This window comes from Arachis hypogaea, chromosome 11 (assembly GCF_003086295.3).
Source record: "Arachis hypogaea cultivar Tifrunner chromosome 11, arahy.Tifrunner.gnm2.J5K5, whole genome shotgun sequence".
NCBI classification, from domain to species: domain Eukaryota; kingdom Viridiplantae; phylum Streptophyta; class Magnoliopsida; order Fabales; family Fabaceae; genus Arachis; species Arachis hypogaea.
The window spans coordinates 326,200-350,728 of NC_092046.1; the positions used below are offsets into that span (position 1 = coordinate 326,200).

The window sequence follows — 24,529 nt, forward strand, 5'->3', positions numbered from 1 at the left end:
TATTTTAACATGTATTTTATACTAGTGGCTGAATTTGGTGGCTGATTTTGGTGTACACTTAGCATAATCCAAAATTTGGTCTACCAACAATAAACATATCAAAGTCTATTACTTAAGATAATCAACCAATAATACAATAGATTTTCTATGCAAATGGACATGAGAAATAAGAAATTAACAAGGATTTTGTCTGTTATTAATGGTTGTTCCCATTAATATAGTCCTTGAAGATTACAATTGCATTACAAGTTTACAACATATAGTTGCATTTCTTATAATTAAGGATAATAGATATACATACATACTATAGCTAGTGAGAACAATGAAAGTAGTTAACATGGATATTCATACAGAAAATATCAAAACCATTATTCAGATGAAATTAATGGATCCATGATCCTTTTATTGATTAGAGATCATTTTTCACTTTTGGTGCTTTCACTGGAAATTCATTCTTTATCCAGTCCAAATAACCTCCTCCCATGTTATTCACATCCTTATAACCCTGCCAAATTAAATTTCACAACAAAATCCAATCAATATAAACAAGTTAATTTCCTCATCCACATTGGTTGGTTCATACAATATGACAAAGCTAAGAGAATAAAAGAAAAATAAAGAAAAGCCAAAAACTAGCTTTTAAACATTGTTCATATTATTGATAGAGGACATCAACAAGGTTCTTAATTCATCATTTTTCTAAAAAACTACCCTTTTTAGAGTCGGATTGAGTCAAATTAATCGAGTTTCTAGTAATAAAATTAAGATATCTAAAAAATATTAAACGAACAAATCATAAAAGTTTAAACAAATTCGATATATAAAATTCGTTTGGATTTTCATAATCTCAATTCAAAGAACTACTTTTCATCTAATTAAGCCTTCTTAATAATATTATTATATGAGATAAAATCACCTTAATTAGGCCTTTGTCTCTATTGTCCATTCAGATAAATAATTATGCATATATTAAAAAATACAAAATGAATTTTTATTTTTTTATATTTTTTTTTAGAATTTTGATTGAAGAATGTGTTGAAGTAATTGTTGATATGAACTTTCAAGTTACCTCAGCAAGAAGATCAGCAGTTGCATAAAGAGACCTCACCCCACTCTGGCAACCCTAAAAAAAAGAAGAAACAAACACACATAGAATATCATAGCAATATGTATTAAGAAACCAAAAAAAGAAAAAAAAAGAAAAACTATTGACAATGAAAATAGATTTCAAATAAATTTACCACAATGATGTGATCTTCTTTCTTACAAGCAGATGAAACCTCCTTCAAAAACTCCAGGTTCTTTACCCTTCCTGTTCCTCAAAATCACATTAGTTAAAACATTCTAACCATAACAAGCAAGAAAAATAGTTATTTTTACTAACGTATTATGATCTTTGACTGTTTTTCGAATTTTGTTATCAAGAATTTGACTAATTCGGCTTGAAGAACTATGACAATCTCTCTTAACACAAAACGGAAGATTAATTACTGTAGATTTTAATGTTACTAGTTATTTTTATTAACGTGACAGTATATGATTAGATTTATCACATCATTGAAAAATTCTTTTAGATTGATAGTGTTTAAGTATAATTTAAAATAAAAAAATTCAGCATACCCTGTGGTGTATTAAACATGTATGGAATGTTGATAATCTTATCTGCATCCACATGTCCTTTCTGGAACTCTTCCACAGTCCTAACAATTTGCAATATCAAAGAAATACCAGCATGAAATCTTAAAATAAATCCAAAAAATTCAAAGAGACCCAGAGATATAAAGAAAAATATAAATCTTACCTAACATCTAGATAAACATGGCCATTCTGGATAAGACCCTTAGTTGAAATTACATCAACTGTGGCAACCTCAACTTTTGGGCTAAAATCAAGAACCATAGCCAAGAATAATCAGCAACTCAAGTACTCAACCAAATGAAATTATTTCAGAAAAAACTATTGGAATAATGATGAATTTGTAAGCTAATTAAGCAAATATTTGTTACCTTTCGGTTCCAATTGAACCCATAGTAGAGATAAGCAATATCTATCTACAACATAGAAAGAAAAACTGGTGAATGAGGATATATATAATATAAGAATTTAATTTTGATGTACTATCAGTGTAACTTTACACGTATATCGAATTACACGATGTTACATCAATAAAAATAAATATCTTTTAACCGTATAATTCAAAAGAACGGATATGATTGCACAACTGTATAAACACTATAATATGTTACACATCTCATCATCCAATGATAGAAAAAAGTGAATTGATTCAGTATATAAATTACTTGGAACATAATTGATAAATGGAAAGAGAGATTATGCTTATGCTTTATGCACCTAGACGGGTTAATTGCAAAAGAGTGTGCTTGAGTGTGAGATTGGAATTGAGAAAGGATCCATTATTTGTGGAAAGGTTAGTTAAGTGGGGTGTGATTACACAAATATGATAAGAAAAAAAAAAAAAAAGCCAATGATTTTGTAGTGGAAATGAAATAAAATAAAATAAAATGTAGAGATGAATAGATTGGTAGATAAAGAAATGAAATAATAAATGGCAATTGAATTGCGTGATGCGTCAGCTTGATTTGTTGCGGAGTGTGTGTAGGATTCCAGTTAAGTTGTTGATTCCTGCATGGAAGGGAATCACACAAAAGAGATATTGCTAGATTCTCTTCTTCTCCCTTTTCTTTAATGTAGTTATTAGTATAAATTGAAAAATAATACATATAGGTAGCGTTTGTTTTGAAGTACTAGGACAGAGATTGAGAGACTGAGACTCATCTGTCCCTAAAATTTCAATATTTTAGTACCTCCAAAAAGTAAGGACACAGTGGACTGAAATTTTTAGAGACAGATACTGAAACTTTAATAACATTTTATACCTAAAATACCTTCATTTCAATTAATTAATTCCAATTTTACATTTTGTACAAATTAAATTAGAGTTTCATTCTTGTTTTAATTTATGTCTCCCACTTTGCACCAAACAGAATACTGAGATTTATTTTTGTCTCTGTCTCTTAGTCCCTGTCTCTCAGTTTCAGTCTTTCAGTCACCGTCTCTCCACCAAACGCTACCATAGGGACACAAAATAAATCATCGAATAAGTTATAAGATATCGTTTGGAAGAGAGATCGAAACTAAGAGATTGAGATTAAGAGACAGAAAATGAAATAAATCTTAGTATTATATTTAGTGTAAAGTGGGAGACAAAAACAGAAATAAGAATGAAGTTATAATTTAATTTGCACAAATGATAAAGTTGAAATTAATTAATTGAAATTGAAGCATTTTAGGTATAAAATGTTATTAAAGTTTCAGTTTCTGTTCCCAAAAATTTTAGTCTCCTGTGGAGGTACTAAAATTTTGGGACAGAAACTGAAATTTTAGTACCAATCTCTCTGTTAACAAACATGATACTTATTCTCAATCTCTCAGCTTTGTCACAATATGTCAAAACAAACGTTACTTAATGTATTTACGTATAAATATATATTGTTTAATTCATTTTTAATGTATATTTTATAGAATAATATTACATATCTAAATTTTTTTTAACCAAGTTCAATTAAGTTGGTCTAATATAAAAAAAAATCAGTTATAACTAATATTATTCAAAATCTTATTATTTAACTTGGTTAGATTTAATTCGTTAAAAAACTTGAATGCGGAATATTACTCTAATATATATTTTATGTGAATTATTGATTTAGTAGTTATTTTTTAGTATACAGGTAGAATAATTAAACTTTAAACTCTTTGACATTAACTAAAATGAATTTCTACTATTAGTAAAGTTATGAAAATGTTTTATGTATTTTAAAAATTAATCATTGATAAGCAAGTAGTTACCTATATTTATACATGTATTAGTTCATATTTTTTAAATTAAATAATTAATCATAAAAATAATGTATCTTAATAGAATAATTAAATTTGTAATAGACTAATCAAATTTATTTAAATAAAAATGTTTCATCAAATACTAAATATATAATTTTATACGTGAAGATTATAGTGGTTGATTTTGATTCTACAAGTAAAATGATTGGTAAAATTAATATACCAAGATGGCATTCCAATATTCATAAGCAGAGAGAAAGTGAATAATTAAAAAAAAAAGTTTTTAAAATTCAATGCTTATTTTTTATTTTGTTTTTATAAGTCCCAAAGTTACCTTAATCACAATACATAAGTGTAAGTAGTACTATTTAGCTCCAGTTTTGGTAACCAACTTAATTAAGCTTCTTTTGATAAAATAACTTAAATAATAAATGACTCCGTTACAAGTAACTTATAAATAAGTTATTTTGTGTTTGGATTTTTAACTCTAAAAGTGCTTATTTTATAGAAATGTGATGAAAAGTAGAAGTATTATGAGAGAAGTCATTTTTTTTAACTTCTCTATAAGCTCCTAAATAGCTTCTTAGAAAGTTACCATTTAATTTTAAAAATTGCACCCGACATTAATACTACTACTTTTCATAAGCCAAAAATAAAAAAAAGTTATTTCTAAAATTTTCCAAAGAGGCCCTTATTTCCATGTGGAAATAAGAATTGAGACAAAAAGTCTATTTCAATGGCTATGAATACATCAACAAGGATGGGCAAAAAATATAACTTTTGAATTGTGAGAATAATCTTTCATCATCATAGAAAATTAAATATGGATGAAGATGAGGTATGGAACAAATTAAACAATGGGAAAACTATTCATTGTCTACCTCACTAGTACTACCCATTATATTATTCTTATCACTTTATCATGCATAATTTTAAACTTTTTACATAATCTTCATTTACTTTTTTATTGTTATGTTTTTTGTTTTTATGAACATCACATTAAATAATGAGTGCATTGAAAATCACTTTTTCTTTTGGGGATTATATGCCTCTGTTTCTTAAAATTACTTATGGTGTAATTAAAAGTAATAAAGAAGAAATATTAATGTCTCTCTATCCTTGAAAGTTGAAACAAAAATTTCCCCTTATCTTCGATTACTATCTCAACAGAAATTAATAAAAATACTGGTAAATATATATATAAATTTTATTTCTTAATTTTTTTTAATTTACTTCAAATATATTTTTAATAGTTAAATTTAAAAAAAATATATAATCAATTCAATAATAATATTTAATAACTAAGAGTTAGTGATAAAATTTTGTGTCTAACATGGTTGTATTAAAAATTGTCTTTATAAATTTATTACTAAATTAATTCTAAATTTTGAATATATTTTATGGAAATTGAAAACTTTTGCAATATAATTAAAACGAAATAAAACTTATGAATATTTTTAAAATTTTTAACAAATTTTAAAGGCAAAATATAGATTTTATCTTAAAAATATTTATCCTCTTCTAGAACTTGATATGTAAATAAATTTTACTAATCTCACTAAAATCGTTTTGAAAAAAAATATAAAATATTATTTCATTCTAAATTATAATAGAATTATTTCACATACATTGTCTCTTACACTTAAAATATTTTTTTACTAATAATTTTAACTTTTGATTTTATTATACGAACTACTAACTAATATTTACCCGCCACTTTTACATGTCGTTTACTCCATAGACGACAAAACCTAGCAAGCGTTCGCTCTCGTCGAGCTTCCATGGAAGAAGACGCTCCAACGCTGCCATTGCCAGAAGCTTTCCTTCAATTCCTCGAAGCCAATGGCCTCGACCCTTCGATTTACACTGCAATCGATTCCACCCCACGATTCATTCGGTAATCCCAATTTCCCCCTTTTTTCACATTGTTTTCAATTTTGCTACTTTTTATTAAAAACAATTGTAACTTTTGGGTTGGAAAGGTTGAAACCCGGATTTGATGCTTGTGTTGAAGAGGTTGAAAAAGAGGTGAAGTGCAAACTTGAGAAAGTGCAATGGTTGCAAGGGTTTTACTCTCTTCCACCTCATGTTCAAATTGCTGGTTCTAGGGCATATCAAGAAGGGAAAGTAAGTGAAGAACGATTTTATTTAATACTGTTTAAACTCTTTGTCTTTATATTCAAAATTTAAAACCCCATTTTTGCAATTTTTGTTGTTAACTTTTTGTATAGTTTATTACCTTATTTGTAGCTTGAGCCATTTTGGGAGTTTTTTTCTATAATGTTATTTTTTATCTTTAGGGAATGAATTGGTATTTTTTATTATTTGTTTTTCTAGATATATGGAATTGATGCATCTTCGGGAGCTGCTGTTATGGCTTTGAATGTATCACCTGGGGATCATGTCCTTGATCTATGTGCTGCTCCTGGTAAAAAATTTCTTCCTCTTAAACTGTGCTAAGTCTTCACTTTCATTAATTTATATAATGTTAAAATCTTAGAAAAAGTACTATAAAAAGATTGTAAAAGGAAATATTATATGAGGGGGAACTTTTAAATGTGATTTAGTAATTTGCCAGATATGATTATGATGGTACTCCTTCAAAATTGATTTTTTTTAGGGGCTAAACTTTGTATGATACTTGACCTGCTTGGGGACTTGGGCTCTGTGACCGGTGTAGATGTTGCAAGGCATCGTTTGGCTGCATGTAGAACAATGCTGCAGAAATATGCATTGGGTGATCGATGTCGGCTTTTTGTTGCTGATGGAACAACATTTTCAGTTATTCCTGTGGGATCTCGTTCTGATTGCAAATCATGTAATTGAAAATTAAGTTGGAATAGAGATAGTCAATATTGGAATACTACTGTGCTACAAATTTAGTATCATATTCTTGCTCATTATCATACGTTCCTGAAATGTTTTCATTCTGTCTAGTATCAAACAGTTGAATCTGGATTGGAAGAGAAAGATGATGTGTTCAAGGAGTGGACCTCAAGAAGACCATGGAAAGAGAGGAGAAAAGCAAATAGAAGTGGTATTCCACAGTCACTGTCAAAGTCTCAGCCTCCTGAGCTCATATATTATGGTCGCCATTCGGGAGTAATTGGTCTTGCTAAAGGAGAGCTATATAAGACTGTATCTGATGTTGAGATGGGAAGTCATGGATATGACAAGGTAACTGGTAATTCATTCGAGTTAATGTTTCTTAGTTATTTGCTTTATTCTACCATGATAATATGTTGGATTTGGTGTAGGTCCTTGTGGATGCAGAATGTACTCATGACGGTTCAGTTAAACATATTCAGAAGTTTGAAAATTGGGGCTGGGGGACTTTTCAACGTCGAGTACTAGATGCAGAGAGGACTGATAACTTGCATGTTCTGCAGGCAAATGATTCATCCTTATTCCCTTGATCCATAATGCATCTTTTCTCACTAGTTATGACAGATTATATCATGATTGATAACCCTCTATGCTCTATTAAGTTAATCACGGTGGAACTTATCATTGCTGAACTGAGGCTCCTTCACTTGAATATCTGATCCTAAATGATCAAGCACCGAGCTTAAGCTTACAAGCTAACTCTTTTAATATTTCCAGGCTTCATAAAGAATGTAATAGAGATAACATGGGATTTTACACATGGTGACTAACATATATTACTTTTAAAACTAACATACTTTTCGTTCCTTTCTGCAGTTGAATCTTCTCCGTAATGGTTTCAGACTACTAAAAGTTGGAGGCTCACTTGTTTACAGCACTTGCAGGTACCTTTAAATTTTTAAATTCTTTGGTATTTCGAATGAAGTAAAAAATACGTGCACAGAAACACACACTATCATGTGATTTATTCTCACAAATACCTTCTTTGTTTATTAGCTTAACATTGGCTCAGAATGAAGATGTGGTGGAACATTTCTTGAAGGAAAATGTAAATGCTGGTAGGATTCTCATGCCTCTATGTGTGAAGCGTCAACCATATATTACTAATAATCTAAAATGATATTTTTAGCAGCTTTACCATGCTTTTTGTTTTTTTGGTCTAGTGTTATAACTTATAAACATGGTTTATGATACTATGTTATATTGTCGTCCCAATTAAACCAACCCCAAAGGGCAGTGCTTGGAGTCGGTGGTGGTTGTTCACTCATGCTATGTATAATATATGAATTTGGATCGTCTAAATTTTAAATTTTTACTTTAGAGGGTAAAGTGTGATCTCTCACCCTTGAATGGTTTTTCTCTCATATATTCTCTTGGTCCTACTTATGAAATAAATGGTGAGAGATTACACTTTACACTCTAAAATGAAATTCAAAATTTAGAGGATCCAAATCCATAATATATTTATTTCTTTTCATGTCTTTCAAAATAGTTATCATACGACATACATATTGTTGAGGTTTTTTCTTTTCTGATGTTTGACATTATTATGCAGAGTTGGCAGAGATAGATGGTGGTGCCAGAAATTGGCCTTGCAAAAGTGGTGGGATACCAAAAACATGGCGATTTGACCCCTTAACATCTCAAACTAGTGGACTTTTTGTTGCCAAGTTCACAAAAGTAGCCATTTAATCTCTTCGGCTGTCCCCAAAGTATTTTATTTATTTTCAGTTGCCAAAAAATTTTAGATATGTACCAGATGCATTAGAAAAATTCATTCACAAAAGTTTTCGTTTGAGTATTATCAAGATCTAGTCGATTTAGTTAAAGGAATTTAAAAATATTGTTATTCAATCGGATGTTTGTGCTTTTAAAATTATTAATAGAGTGAAAAGCTGAATTAAACACTTTTTTTGTGTGAAAAGAATTAAACATTTTTGTTGTTGATATGATAAAAACATATTTGAATTTGAAAATTCTTATGCTTATGGTGTCTACAGATTAAGTCAAAATAGCTTTCAATTATTATGCTTGGAAAAAGAAAACGTTACACAAAGTATAGAAGAGTCTCTCCATGAAGACAAACCAAACTAGCAATTCAGTACAATCTCGCAGAGTGGCAATGTCATTCCAAACTCGTTGGCCACTTGCAAGTTGCAACAGAAGTGTACAGCAGGAATCAAATCAAAGTGAAAACCTTTGTCATCCTCATCAAATTTAAAATTGAGATTCGATCAAACTACTTTGCTCTAAAATGTATCAACTAGTTTATGCATGTTAAATCACATTTATGCAAACGCAACAAAATGAAAATCTAGTAACAGGAATACAATTGAAAGAATAAAAATAAAAAGAATATGTTGAGGCATGGATTTGCAAGGGGCAGGCTATGTAGAAAGTTACCAATCAAAGATTATGAGTGGGATGTGAGCAATCTTGGGCCACTCTTTCCCTTTCTTTCTCTCACAACTTGCTTTTAACATTGGGCATCCCCGAATTTCTAGACTTGCAATTGAGGAGGGCAGCCTTTCTTTTGGCAGTGACTTGAGCTTGTCACATTCATACAACGAGAGAGTTTTGAGAGAGGTGAGATGCTGAAGCCACTTCCCATCCAAATGTTGTATTTCACGTGCTCCTTCTATTTCCAGCATCCGAAGAGAATTGGGCAACAGAGGCACTTGTATTTCCATCAGCTTCTTAACCAGATAATCACCTTTAATACTCAAATATGAAAGAGAAGTGAGTCGGTCCAAGCCCCACTTGGTGATAGCTGTATTGCTGTAAACCCCTTCTTCATTGCCGACAGTTAGTTTCCTTAAATTGATAGGCAAACCCTCTTCTGCAATGGATTCCAAATTCGGAACATCACAAATATATAATGTTTGGAGGCCACTGAGATTATTAATTGGTTCTGGTAATGAATTAATCTTCTCGCAACTCGTTACCATAAAATAACTCAGGTTAGGAGTGGACGAATCGAGTAGGGAAATCGACTCCAGTTCAGGACACCCATATACTTGGAGATCTTCAAGAAACATGAGAGACTGGCTTGCTGCTGCTTCTTCCGAAATTGAAATTGATTTCAAATGTTTACATTTCCAAAGTATAAGACGCTTGAGCACAGGGAGAGAACCTAAGGGAAATGACGTCAGCGAGCAACAGCTACTCATTATCCTCAGACCCTCAAGTGCCTTGCAACTCTGAAGGAACTCATGACTTGGGAATTCAAGCTTCTTACAATATTCGATAGAAAGTGTCTTTAACGCTTTGGGCAGACCATTGCTCGGGAAGGACGTCAGAGAACGAATTCGAACTAGAGATAATTGTTGAAGAGAGTTAAAATTGAATAGATTCAATGGTCTCATTATGTTTCTGTTATCCACTTCTCCTGAAAACTCTGATTCAAGTACACAACAATCCTCTACATCAAGTCTAACCAAGCACGGAAGATTGCTGGGTAAATTTCCTTTCAGTTTCGGACAGCTTCTCAGAGATAGGTGTGATAGACGGGGAAACTCAGTAGTTATACCATCTATCATGTTCCATTCCTCCCACTCTGCCATCGACTCAAAGCTCAAAGTCTCCAAGGAGGGAAAGGGTTGGAATGAAGGGGAATTACCTCCGTAAAATTCAGACCCAATACTCTTCACTGATTTCATACCCGAAATGAAGAGTTCTTTTAGACTCTGTAGTCGTCCCAGAGGTGGCAATGAAGAACAATGACGGCAATCTTCAATCCACAAACTCACTATGTTGCCAAACGAGGAATCACCCAACCAATTTGGGAAACTAGTTCCACCATAGCATTTAACAGTCAATTTCTTCAAATTAGTTGAGGGTTGCAGATGTTCAAGTACAACTTGATGGGACTCTTCCAAAGTGGAATGACTCCATTTCAACAATAACTCTTTAATTTGCTTTTTCTCCTTCAAATTAGCTTGACAAGCATCAGACGGATCAATAACATTTTCTAGTTTTGAGATGCAGAGTTCTCCTTGTAAAAGGGGAAATTTTCTCAATTCTGCAAGCTTCAGTCCGTTTTGTTGTTTGCTGACAATAAAACGACTCAGACTTTGCAGATTTTCTAGTTTGGCTATTTCTAAGGGCATCTCCTGCAAATTAGTACCATCAATATCAAGGCGGCGTAGATTCACCAATTTTCCCATCCCCTTGGGCAACTCTTTAAGATTCATACAATTATCAATAGCAAGGCGGCGTAGATTCACCAATTTTCCCATCTCCTCAGGCAACTCAGTAAGAGCATCACAATAAGATAACAACAAGGTCTGTAGATTGTAGAGCTTGCATATTGCAGGAGGTAACATTTTAATTCCAGTGAAAGATAGATCTAGATGTCGCAAGTGCTTTAAATCGCCAATAGAATTCGGCAAAACAGTGATATTCCAGTAGCTTGACAGGGATAACACCCGCAACTGTTTCAATGCTACCAACAACTCATGCAATACCCCATTCACTAGGAAATGGCCCCCATACCGGTTATCAAATGGTAATGGTAATGCTAGGAGTGTACGAAGACCTTTCAATCCATGAAAGGAATCAAGTTCGCCAAAATGGTTAAACATATTTTTATCATAAGATAAATGACGAATTTTGTTTTGATTTTCAACGGCCTTTTGATCCTCGCACCTCTTACAATATGGAGAAGAAACCATGGTTGCCAAATCGTTGATGAGGTCATGCATTTCAAAGTGTTGCCCATCAACAGATCGTCGTATCAACGACCTTGCTACTAGTTCATCAAAGTATTCACCGCCTACTTCTTCAATGCTCTTCTCATTTTGGGACACACAAACAAAGCCTTGCGCCATCCATAGCTGAACTAACGCCTCTTTTTGCAGCTTCGAGTTTTTTGAGAAAATTGCACAATAAGCAAAGCATTGTTTCAAAGAAGCTGGAAGGAAATGATAGCTCAAAAGAAGAGCTGGCTGCACGTCTTTCACTGTAAGATTCCAAATGTTGCTGTTTAAGACTTTAGTCCAGTGCTCGCTTGATACCTTTCTGCCAAGAAGACCCCCCAATGCAACCGCAGCTAATGGCAAGCCACCACACTTTTCGGCAATTTTTCTACCAATTTCTTCAAAGTTGGATGACAGTTCATTGCATTTGTGTGCTCCAAATGCATGTTTGGAAAGTAAAGTCCAACAATCTTCATTGGCCAATGGTTCCAGACGGCAGGTGCGCATAGCTTTTACATTATCCACAACATCTTGATGTCGTGTTGTAACAATGATTTTGCTTCCCATTTGTCCAACATTAAAAATGGGCATCAAATTGGTCCAAGCAACATACTCTGCATTCCATATATCATCCAAGACAAGCAGAAATCTTTTACCCGACAAGTTCTTTTGCAATTCTGCTCGCAAGGCATCGAAGTTATCCAAATTTGTTGCTGCAGATGTGATAGATTCAAGAAGAGATTTTGCCAACTTGACAACATCAAAATCTTTGGAGACAGATGCCCATGCTTTCACATCAAACTTTGCTTTAACTTGAGGATCATTGTATAGGAGTTTAGCAAGAGTTGTTTTTCCGAGGCCTCCCATGCCAACAATGGCAAGCACTCCTATTTTACCGCCACCATCAGCAACAGCATCTTCTGACAGCAAATACTCTTTAAGATTATGCTTTTCATCATCTCTCCCACAAATAGCAGAATCATCCACCGCAGAGTTTGTAGGTGTTGTGCGCCAATCACTACCAGAGACACCTTTCTGTAGTAGAAGGATGTGAGCTCTTTCTGCAAAGTCATTTAATCTTTCAATCAATTTCTGCATCTGAGAATTGATCTCTCCATAAGGCCGCTTGAATGGATAGCAAAGGACCTTCCTCACCTAAATTACAAGAATATGGATATTGAATAAGATACAACAATAATGTGTTTTGCAAAAATGTTACGGTACACAAAAAAATATAGATACTAAATCATTCATTATTTATTTTTTTAATTTATTTTCAATAAGTTTTTTTTTTTAATTTTAACATATGTTATATACGAGTGACTATTTTTTAAAAACACATTACATGATAGTTTATCTAATAAAATTATAAAAACTGATATCTTGGTATGATGACTAATTTATATGAATCGGTACAATAAAAATATGAATGAACGAACAAATTACACTTGGATCATATTATTTATGTCAGTATTTATTTTTTTATTTATTTTTTAAAATAAATTTTATGTAATATACTAAAAAGCCATTATTATTAATTATGAAATGAATAAAATGTCTTTTTGACCAATTTCATAAAAAGAAAACTAATTTTGACAAAAAAATTTAATTCATTTTATAAAAGTACAAAAATACCCTCAATTAATTTTTCTTTTAAGATAATATTATTTAATTAGATTGTAAATTATAAATTTAATTTTAAAATAACTAATATACCTTTTAGTTAATTATAAGACTAAAATACCTCCTTTAAACATTAAGTTTAAAAAGACTGAAATACCTTTTTAAGGATTAACTTAAAAACTAAAATAACTTTTTAGAATTAATTTTGTTTACTTTTATTATAAATAAATTTTATTTTGATTTTGAAAAGACTAATATATTTTTTTTGTTAATTTAAAAAGACTAAAATTTTTCTTTTAAGATAATATTCTTTAATTGTATTAAAAATTAAAATTTGATTGTAAAAATACTAAAATAACCTCTTTTATTTTAAAAAGATAAAAAAATTCTTAGTATTAATTATAAAAAGATTAAAACACTCTTTTAGAATTAATATTATATTATTTAACAATTAAAACGAGTGTAACAGCAATAAATTCATATTTACTTTTATAATCTCTATGTTTTTTTTCCTTTAATTTTCAAAGAATATATTTGGATTTAATCCTTGCAAATCTTTTCTTAGCAAATTAAGTGGTATAAATCACATTATGATGATATCAAATAGAACTCCTAATACAATATTTCGATTAGAGTGATTGCTATAACGTGATTATATTACGTCTACACAAAAAATTAATTATTAAATAAATTATTTATAAAAATATATATTAAAATATAAATTATAAATAAATTAAAATATATTTATATATAAATATAAATATATAATAGTTGATTTTTAACATGCATATAATATTTTTGACTAAAATGCTATCACAATTTTAATTTTTCATTGATATTTAATGTATAAAAAAATCATAAGTTTAAAAATATTGTGTTTTATATATATTCTTGCAAAATTCTTAAAAAATACTACATGCAGCTTAAAAAATTAGTGAATAAATTAATTATTATATATTTATATATAAATATAATTATTATTTAATTTATTTTTAAATTGTATATACTTAGATCTAATTTTTGCATATCTTTTCTTAGTAAATTAAATGATATAAATCACATTATGATGGTATCAAATGGAACTATTAATATAATATTTTGATTAGAGTAATCTGCTATAACATGATTATATTATATCTATACAAAAAATTAACTACTAAATAAATTATTCATAAAAATATATATATTAAAATATAAAATATATATATTAAAAATAGTTAAACAAAATATTTTATATGTAAATATATAATAACTTATTTTTGATATATATAAAATAATTTTTTACTAAAATGTTATCATAGTTTTAATTTTTTTATTCATATTTACTGTATAAAAAATAATAAATTTAAAAATATTATGTGTTTTATATGTATTCTTGCAAAATCCTTAATCTTATAATAAAATACTACATGTAACATAAAAAAAAATCAATCAATAAATTTATTATAATATTTATATATAAATTCAAATATTATTTAATTTATTTTAATTTATATTTTAATATATATATATTTTTTATATAAATAATTAATTTAATAATTAACTTTTTATGTACACATAATATAATATAATTAATTTATGGTACACAAAAATCATCATCAAATGAATTGACTGCAATTAAGCAACGAGAATACAAAGAAGAGTGCTAGAAACAGTAAATTTTGTAATTTATAGATATCAATTAATTATTATTAATATTTTTAATGGTATGAGATTATATATAATGATGTAAGATTATTTATTTATTTTTTAATTAAGTGCGATTAGATTTTAATAAAAATACTTGTATCTAAACTTTCTGGTGTAAGATATACGGTAAAAATGAGTTATTTGCGCGCGCACCTTCACGGCAAGGGAACGGCGGGGAACATAGCGGGCTTCCACTTTGCGACGGAGAGCCTCGGTGGCAACGTCGTCGAGCAAGTCGTCAGCATCAAAGAGAGCTTGAGTGAGGTCATCAAGCCATGCCTTCACAGCAGCGTTCTTGATCTGCTTTTCCTCAGCATCACTCAGAAAAGCTTGAAGAATTCGCATCGTCGATTCCAGCTTATCCAGCTGTGACTCATCCAGATTCTTGCTCCGATAGAACTCCGAAATCTCAGGTGTGATCTTCCCAATCATTGCTTCCACAGCAGCCGAGAGCAACGCTTCTCCCACAGCAGCAGCAGCCATGTTTTTCTCCTTAGCTTCGAATTCCGATTCAACTCACAGTATTTGGAAACAAATGCAATGTGGGAACGAAGCAAAGAGAATGTGATTTTTTTTATCGTTAGATTAGAAGCTTTCTTCCGTTAAAAGTAAGCATGGAATCCCCAACCAATAACTAACTTTTCCACTGGTTTTATTCTTGAAGTAACATTTTTTTTTTGAAGAAGTTCTTATATTCTTTCTTTTATCTTCATACACCTTAAATTAAGGTGAAAATTCAGGTGCACTCAACTTCACGTTCAAAATATATATTTTATATTTTAACATGCATTCATATAAATATTTAGGGACTAATTTTTAGTGTATACGATTTTTTTGCCAGTATTGTACTGTTCTTTACTTCTTTTCCTAATGTGGTTGTTGTCTTTTTCCTTTTTCATGACAGCTGAAATTAACTTGTTAAATTGTTGGCGACTTGGCGTATATAATAAGAAGAAGAAAGAAAAAAGTTCGGAGATCATTTCTTTGGCAAAGTATTTTGTAAGTTTATTGGCGTAGAATAAGAGTAAGAAGAAAAGTTCGGAGCATAACATTCTTTGTTAAAGTGGGCAACCTGCGAATTCCTTGAGAAAAAGAAAATCTTCATTTAGTCACAAAAGACCTTATACCTGATGGTAGGATTCTCTGCTAAAATGTATTTTTGCTGCACAAAAATTATGTCCCAATGGAATCATCAACCATATGATTATTTTCACTTCACATGGTGCTTATTTTCACTCTGCATGCAAATGACTCATCATTTTTCCCTTCATCCATAATTGTGTCTTCTCTGCTATACAACATTGACAACAGATTATGCCTTGATTTTGGTCTACAGCTATAAAATTGGTTTATGATCCGATACAGTATTGTCAACCCAATCATATGGTTTTGTTTTTAAAATTGCTATTGTAGTGAATAATTTTGGGATTTTAGTTGAATGTGAAAATTTTTATACTGCTGAAGTGTATCTAGCATTTTGGAAAGACCATTGTTGGGGAAGGAAGTTAGAGAAGGAAATTTGTGATCTCATGGTGTTTCTGCCATCCACTTCACCTGAAATTTGTGATCCCAGTAGTGAACAATCAATTACCACAAGTCTAATAAAAAAAGATTGCTGGGTAAATTTCCTTCTCAGACATAGGCCTCATAGACCAATCAGAGAATATGAATGGGATATGAGGAATGTTAGAGTTGAACATCAAACCAATCTAATTGTCGTCAAATTAAAATATGTCTCCTGTAATTTGTATACAAGTAATAGTTTTTATTCATTAAATTGAAATCACATCAAACTACTTTACTCTACAATGTTTTCAACTAAGTTATGAATATATAAAATCAAATTTCTCCAGGACTTAATAGTTGGTAATATATAGAATCTAGTAACTAGAACATAATAAAAAGAACAAAAATCTTGAAGGCATGGATATGCAAGGGGAAGGGTATGTTGAAACCAGGAAGTTAATTTTCTGCATAAATTATTCTTGAGATGTGGGAAATCTTAAGCCACTCTTTGCGTCTATTTCATTGACAACTTTGTTTCAAAATCTTAAGGTAAATGATGTCAGGGAAAGACAGCTACTCGATATCACCAATTCCTCAAGTGCATTGCAACTCTGAAGGAACTCATGAGTTGGGAATTCAAGGTTCTCACACTGTCTGAGATAAAGTGTCTTTAACGCTTTGGGCAGACCATTGCTTGGGAAGGACGTTAAAGAAGGAATTCCAGTTATATATAGTTGTTGAAGATAGTTAAAATGAAGAATAAATTCAATGATGTCATCATGTTTCTGCCATTCACTTCACTTGAAAAATGTGATTCCAGTAGTAAGATGTTCAAGTATGACTTGTTGGGAGTCTTCTCCATTCCAATGATAACTCTTCAATTCGCTCTTTCTGCTTCAAATTGGCTTGACATGCATCAAAGGGATCAATAACATTTTTCCAATCTTGAGATGCAGAGTTTCCCTTGTAAATAGGGAAATTTTCTCATTGCTGCAAGCTTCAGTCCATTGTGCTGTTTGCTAAGAATAAAGAGAATTATGTTTTATGTTTTTTTTTTTTTAAATTATTTACATGAAGTTGTTTTTAACTGAATAGTTTCTCACCTAATGTATGTAAGATTTTGTCCATCAAAGTATAGTACCTTAGCGGTGACAGTATTTCTTATTAGGCAGTAAGACAATATTAGAGCCAGTTATGTTAGTGAAGCTTTATTTGTTAGATGATTGGTTAGTCTGTTGGAGGGTGAATTAGTGCTCTCTTGTGCATATAAAAGTCAACGCTGTCCTTCTCTTTCTTTCTTCATTGCTTCCGTTTGATGATTATTTTCAGCTATGGCTATCAGCAATTGCATTAAAAAATTATTAACTATAACTACGGTTTTTACACTCTGGTTATCAACAGACTATGGTTTTGGACTTTTGGTATAGTGCTGTCTTTATAATGCAATGCTTCTGCATTATTGCCAACTTGCTCTCCAATTATACATATTTTAAGACTTGATAATTAAAATTTTAGAATATTAATTTATCCCTTAAAATAATACACATCTCCAGAATATATTCAAATTGTTGTATCAACCAATTAGAAGTTTTATTGAGAGATTCTAATTTCCTTAAAAGCTGTATTCCAATTTAGTCAATTGTAGTTAATTAAGTTTATGATAAAAAAAATTAAATAACAAAATATTATATGGACATCAGAAATAATTTTGCCTCATCTCTGTCTTCCTAATTTTTTTCATTTGCTCTCTGTTTTGCTTTTCATTTCTTTTAGTTTGTTAGACACTAAAAAAAAGTACATTTTCTGCAGACAAATGGCTCATCATTGTTCCCTTCATCCATAAAAAGTTAACTGGAATTTTTAACTTTGATTTCTAGTTATGATTGCTGACCTGAGGCTCCCTTTGAATTTTCACAAAGTTTATTGCCTGTAAATTTTTGAATATCTGAGCTTTAATGATCAAGCATTGAGCTTAAGCTTACAAGCTAACTCTTTTAACATTTCCAGATTATATAAAGAATGTAATAGAGATAACAAGGAAGGACTAGGAGGGAACTGGGAAGACTTTAATTTAAATTGAAGCTGTTCAGTTGAATTTCTCCTGTGTTTCCAGTAGTATATATTATGCTTTCAACTTCTCATTCATATGGTTAAGTGGTTTGTCCTTGTAATTTTCATGTTCTTTGTTGTTTCAAATGAATTGAAACACATGCACACAAACACACACTATCATGCGATTCATTCTCACAAGTACCTTCTTTGTTTATTAGTCTAACATTGGCTCAGAATGAGGATGTTGTGGAACATTTCTTTAAAAAAAATGTAAATGCCGGAAGGATACCAAAAACATGGCGATTTGATCTCTTAAAAATCTCAAACTAGTGGACTTTTTGTTGCCAAGTTCACAAAAGTAGCCATTTGATTTCTTCGGCTGTCTCCAAAGAATTTTATTTATTTTCAGTTGCCAAATAGTTTTAGATAAACACCAAATGCATTAGAAAGATTCATTTAGAAAAGTTTTCATTTGAGTATTATTAAGATTTAGCCAATTTAGTTAAAGGAATTTAAAAATATTGTTATTCAATCAGATAGAGTGAAAAGTTGAATTAAACACTTTTGTCGTTGATATGATCAAAACATTTGAATATGAAAATTCTTATACTTATGGTGTATACAAATTAAGTTAAAATAGGTTTTAATAATTATGACGGAAAAGAAAGCGTTACACAAGTATAGAAGAGTTTCTCCATGAAAACAAACCAAACTAGCAGTTCAGCTGAGTTTTGTAGAGTAGCAATGTCATTCCATGGATTATGAATGTTGGGCCACTTGCAAGTTGCAACAGAAGTGTGCAGCAGGAATCAGATGAAACTAAAACCTTTCTCATCCTCATCAAATTTAAAATTGAAATCAGATCAAACTACTTTGCTCTAAAATGTATGAACTAGTTTATGCATATGAAATCACATTTATACAAACTCAACAAAATAAAAATCAAGTAACAGGAATACAATTGAAAAAATAAAAATAAGGCGTGGATTTGCAAGGAGCAAGGCTAAGTTGAATGTTCCCAACAAGAGATTATGAGTGGGATGTGAGCAATCTTGGACCACTCTTTCCCTTTCTTTCTCTCATAACTTGCTCTCAACATTGGGCATCCACTCATATTTAGATGTGAAATTGAGGAAGGCAGCCCTTCTTTTGGCAATGACTTGAGCTTGTCACATTCATACAACTTAAGAGTTTTGAGAGAGGTGAGATGCTGAAGCCACTTGCCATCTAAATGTTGTATTTCACCTGCACCATGTATGTATAGGGTCTCGAGAGAATTGGGCAACAGAGGCACTTGTATTTCCATCAGCTTCTTAACCAGATACTCACCTTGAATATGCAATTCTGAAAGAGAAGCGAGTCGGTCCAAGCCCCAATTGGTGATAGCTGTATTGCTGTAAACCCCTTCTTTATTGCCGAGACCAAGTGTCCTTAAATTGATAGGCAAAACCTCTTCTGCAATGGATTCCAAATTCGGAACATCACTAATCCATAATGTTTGGAGGCCACTGAGATTATTAATTGGTTCTGGTAATGAATTCATCTTGTCGCATCTCATTACCGTAAAAGAACTCAGGTTAGGAGTGCACAAATCGGGTAGGCAAATCGACTCCAGTTCAGGACATTTGTATACTTCGAGATGTTCAAGAAACATGCGAGACTGGCTTGCTGCTTCTTCCGAAACTGAAATTGATTTCAAATTTTTACAATCCCAAAGATCAAGATGCTTGAGCACAGGGAGAGAACCTAAGGGAAATGACGTCAGCGAGCAACAGCTACTCGATATCACCAATTCCTCAAGTGCCTTGCAACTATGAAGGAACTCATGACTTGGGAATTCAAGGTTCTCACAAAATAGGATAGAAAGTGTCTTTAACGCTTTGGGCAGACCATTGCTCGGGAAGGACGTCAGAGAAGGAATTTTATAGAGAGATAATTGTTGAAGAGAGTTAAAATTGAATACATTCATTGGTCTCATTATGTTTCTGTTATCCACTTCTCCTGAAGACTCTGATTCAAGTACACAACAATCCTCTACATCAAGTTCAATTAAGCAAGGAAGATTGCTGGGTAATTTTCCTTTCAGTTTCGGACATCTTCTCAAAGATAGCTTTGATAGACAGGGAAACTCACTAGTTATACCATCTATCATGTTCCATTCCTCCCACTCTGCCATCGACTCAAAACTCAAAGTCTCCAAGGACGGAAATGGCTGGAATGAAGGGGAATTACCTCCGTAAAATTCAGACCCAATACTCTTCACTGATTTCATACTCGAAATGAAGAGTTCTTTTAGACTATGTAGTCGTCCAAGAGGTGGCAATGAACAACAATGATGACAATCTTCAATCCTCAAACTCACTGTGTTGCCAAACGAGGAATCACCCAACCAATTAGGGAAGCAAGTTCCACCATAGCATTTAACGGTCAATTTCTTCAAATTAGTTGAGGGTTGCAGATGTTCAAGTACAACTTGATGGGAGTCTTCCAAACTGGAATGACTCCATTCCAATGATAACTCCTCAATTTGGTTTTTCTCCTTCAAATTGGCTTGACAAGCATCAGACGGATCAATAACATTTTCTAGTTTTGAGATGCAGAGTTTACCTTTTAAATGGGGAAATTTTCTCATTTCTGCAAGCTTCATCCCGTTTTGTTGTTCGCTGACAATAAAACGAGTCAGAGTTTGCAGATTTTCTAGTTTGGCTATTTCTACGGGCATCTCCTGCAAATTAGTACCATCAATATCAAGGCGGTGTAGATTCACCAATTTTCCCATCTCCTCAGGCAACTCAGTTAGGTCCCTACAATCAGATAACAACAAGGTCTGTAGATTGTAGAGCTTGCATATTGCAGGAGGTAACGTTTTAACTCCAGTGGAAGATAGATCTAGATGTCGCAAATGCTTTAAATCGCCAATAGAATTCGGCAAAACATTGATAGTCCTGTAGCACTGTGACAGGGATAACACCCTCAACTGTTTCAATGCTACCAACAACTCATGCAATACCCCATTCGATAGGTAATGCCTCCAGTACGGATCATCAAATGGTAATGCTATGAGTGTACGTAAGCCTTTCAATCCATGAAGGGAATCAAGTTCGCCAAAATGGTTAAACATACTTTTATCATAAGATAAATGACGAATTTCAGTTAGATTTCCAAGTTGCTTTTCATTGTCATGCCTCTTACAATATGTGGAAGAAACCATTGTTGCCAAATCGTTGATGAGGTCATGCATTTCAAAGTGTTCCCCATCCGCAGAACGTCGTATCAATGACCTTGCCACAAGTTCATCAAAGTATTCGCCGCCTACTTCTTCAATGCTTTTCTCATTTTGGGACACAGAAACAAATCCCTGTGCCATCCATAGCTGAACTACCTTCTCTTTTTGCAGCTTCGAGTTCTTTGGGAAAATTGCACAATAAGCAAAGCATTGTTTCAAAGAAGCTGGAAGGAAATGATAGCTCAATAGAAGAGCTGGTTGCACATCCTCTTTTGTCAGATTCCAAAGGTTGCTAGTTAACACTTTATTCCAGTAATCATTTGATAACTTTGTGCGAAGAACACCACCCAATGCAACTGCAGCTAATGGCAAGCCACCACACCTTTCGGCAATTTTTCTTCCAGTTTCTTCTAGGTTGGACTGCTCAGTGCATTTATCTGTTGCAAATGCATGTTTTGAAATTAAAGTCCAACAATCTTCATTCACCAGTGGTTTTAGAGGGCAGGTTTGTGTAGCATTTACAACACTCACAACTCTTTCATGTCGAGTTGTAACAATGATTTTGCTTCCCAATTGCCCAACATTAAAAATGTGCATCAGATTGGTCCAATCAACATACTTTACATTCCATATATCATCCAATACAAGCAAGAATCTTTTACCAGATAAGTTCTTTTGCAATTCAGCTCGCAACGTATCGAAGTTATCCAAATTTGTTGCTGCAGACGTGACTGATTCAAGAAGAGATTTTGTCAGCTTGACAACATCAAAATCTTTCGAGGTAGATACCCATGCTTTCACATGGAACTTTTCTCTAACTTGAGCATCATTGTATAAGAGTTTAGCGAGGGTCGTTTTCCCGAGCCCTCCCATGCCAACAATGGCAAGAACTCCTATTTTACTGCCACCATCAGCAACAGCATCTTCTGACAGTAAATACTCTCTAAGGTTCTGTTTTTCATCATCCCTCCCACAAATAGCAGAATCATCCACAGCAGAATTTGTAGGTGTTGCACGCCAAACACTACGGGAAACACCCTTTTCCAATGGAAGGTTGTGTGCTCTTTGAGCAAAATGCTCCAATCTTTCGAATGATTTCTGCATCTGAGAATTGATCTCTTGGTAAGGCCGCTTGAAAGGAGAGGAAAGCACCTTCCGCACCTGATATAAGTTGCACAAATATAAATATTGAATTCGTACATACGAAATACAATAATTTTATCAACAATTTTAAATAACAGAGACTCATTCTTAGCTTTTTCTACTCATACTTGAAGCTACTTGGTTCAAAATTGGCAGAGAAGTCATACCTCACCATATAAATTCATACCTAATTCAAGAAAAAACTTTTGAAGTATTATTTTGTCCCATATTCATAGCTAATGTATGTTACCTTAGCCGTGACAGTTTGACGGTGACGATAGTTGGCCTCGACTTTGCGACGGAGAGCGTCGGTGGCGATATCATCGATCAAGTCATCGGCATCAAAGAGAGCTTGAGTGAGTTCATCCATCCATGCCTTCACAGCAGCGTTGCTGATCTGCTTCTCCTCAGCATCATTCAGAAAAGCATGAAGGCTTAGCAGCGTCAATTTCAGCTTCTCCAGCAGCGATTCATCGAGATTCTTGCTCCGATAGAACTCCGATATCTCAGTGGAGATCTTCCCAACCAATGCTTCCACGGCAGCTGAGAGCAACGCTTCTCCCACAACAACAGCAACAGCAGCAGCCATTTCTTTTTCCCTTAGACAGAGAGGTTTGCAACAAATTAAAAGTCAACGCTGTGCTTCTCTTTCTTTCTTCATTGCTTCCTTTTGATGATTAGTTTCAACCATGGCTACCAGCAATTGCATTAAAAAATTATTAACTAATGACTACGGTTTTTACACTCTGGTTATCAACAAACTATGGTTTTGGACTTTGGTCTTCTTTGTTTCCTTTTGGTCTTTCTTTGTTGTTAACTATGTTTATCACTAATCAGCTATTCCATAAAAAATAATTAAAACACTAACTACGGTATTACAGACTATGGTTATCAATAAACTACCGTTTTCATTCAGTGCTTATTTTTCAAAGTGGATTAATTAAAAATTTAAAATTGCATCAGTGCATGTGTTACTATGTGTTGTTTATTATTTCCCAAAAGCAGTGTGTTGATTTGCGATTTTAATAGTAGATCAGATGTCAAGTGGCCTTTGGCTGGCTTTTCAAATCAATAAGGTTGATGGATGGGATGAGATAGATGCAGATAAATTATTGGCTATAGGACAATTACTTGTATCTTAGCATGGGATATGTATAATTCTCCAATGTGATTATGTCAACCAATAGTGTCAAACCAAGCTAATAAGGCACACCATATTTTACACTTGAATTGTTTGTTGTCAATAAACTCATCCAATCTTACTAAGAATAAAAGGCACAGAATAGTGTACGTGATAAGTGGGACAAAAAATCAATATGAGAGAGAGAACAATGAAGGGTTAAAGATCACACTTTACACTCTCAATTTTTTTTAACAATTGACAACTGATTATGCCTTGATTTATTACTCAACACATGACTATTAATGGTGTTTGTATCAAACAATTTTTTTTTGTGTATAGAAGACCTTCTATGGTCTTATCACGGTGGAATTTGTCAATGCTGAACTCAGGCTCCCTTCTGAATTTTCACATAGTTTATTGCCCGTAAATATTTTCAACTGAGATATGAATACAAAATCAAATTTATATACGACTTAATATATACGACATTATTCTAAAATGTTTTGAACTGAGATATGAATACAAAATCAAATTTATACAAAACTTTACTAGCTGGTAATATATATGATCTAGTAAAAGGAACATAAATTAAATAATAGATATACAAAGGCCGGCTATGCTGAAAGTTAATTTTCTACATAAGTTCCTTTTTAGCAGCTTTACCATGCTTTTTGTTTTTGTTTTTTTGGTCTCGTGTTATAAACATGGTTTATGATACTATACTAT

General features: G+C 32.2%; 4 protein-coding genes across 5 annotated transcripts; 1 reads left to right on the forward strand and 3 right to left on the reverse strand.

Annotated features, from left to right (window-relative positions):
- Nucleotides 1-167: 167 nt before the first annotated feature.
- LOC112719648 (thiosulfate sulfurtransferase 18) lies at nt 168-2,535 on the reverse strand. The gene is made up of 7 exons (XM_029290044.2): nt 2,353-2,535; nt 2,007-2,051; nt 1,802-1,882; nt 1,621-1,700; nt 1,242-1,312; nt 1,070-1,123; nt 168-505 (listed from the first exon to the last, which is right to left on the reverse strand). The coding sequence occupies exons 2-7, from the start codon at nt 2,027-2,029 to the stop codon at nt 410-412; spliced, it is 405 nt and encodes a 134-aa protein (XP_029145877.1). The 5' UTR covers nt 2,030-2,051; nt 2,353-2,535; the 3' UTR covers nt 168-409.
- A 3,025-nt stretch (nt 2,536-5,560) lies between these two features.
- LOC112719650 (uncharacterized) lies at nt 5,561-8,651 on the forward strand. Of its 2 annotated transcripts, none has more exons than XM_025770292.3 (9): nt 5,561-5,755; nt 5,841-5,985; nt 6,196-6,286; nt 6,479-6,648; nt 6,796-7,035; nt 7,116-7,247; nt 7,561-7,628; nt 7,741-7,802; nt 8,300-8,651. In XM_025770292.3, the coding sequence occupies exons 1-9, from the start codon at nt 5,640-5,642 to the stop codon at nt 8,434-8,436; spliced, it is 1,161 nt and encodes a 386-aa protein (XP_025626077.1). In that variant the 5' UTR covers nt 5,561-5,639; the 3' UTR covers nt 8,437-8,651. The 2 variants fall into 2 exon arrangements, with proteins under 2 accessions (XP_025626077.1, XP_025626076.1); XM_025770291.3 differs by having other exon boundaries at nt 5,563-5,755; nt 6,479-6,676; nt 6,806-7,035.
- A 94-nt stretch (nt 8,652-8,745) lies between these two features.
- LOC112719649 (putative disease resistance RPP13-like protein 1) lies at nt 8,746-15,386 on the reverse strand. The gene is made up of 2 exons (XM_029290045.2): nt 14,907-15,386; nt 8,746-12,596 (listed from the first exon to the last, which is right to left on the reverse strand). Exons 1-2 carry the CDS (start codon nt 15,234-15,236, stop codon nt 9,144-9,146), a joined length of 3,783 nt encoding a protein of 1,260 aa, XP_029145878.2. The 5' UTR covers nt 15,237-15,386; the 3' UTR covers nt 8,746-9,143.
- A 3,654-nt stretch (nt 15,387-19,040) lies between these two features.
- LOC112719651 (putative disease resistance RPP13-like protein 1) lies at nt 19,041-24,497 on the reverse strand. Its single transcript, XM_025770293.3, has 2 exons — nt 22,931-24,497; nt 19,041-22,698 (listed from the first exon to the last, which is right to left on the reverse strand). Exons 1-2 carry the CDS (start codon nt 23,267-23,269, stop codon nt 19,315-19,317), a joined length of 3,723 nt encoding a protein of 1,240 aa, XP_025626078.1. The 5' UTR covers nt 23,270-24,497; the 3' UTR covers nt 19,041-19,314.
- Nucleotides 24,498-24,529: the final 32 nt, after the last annotated feature.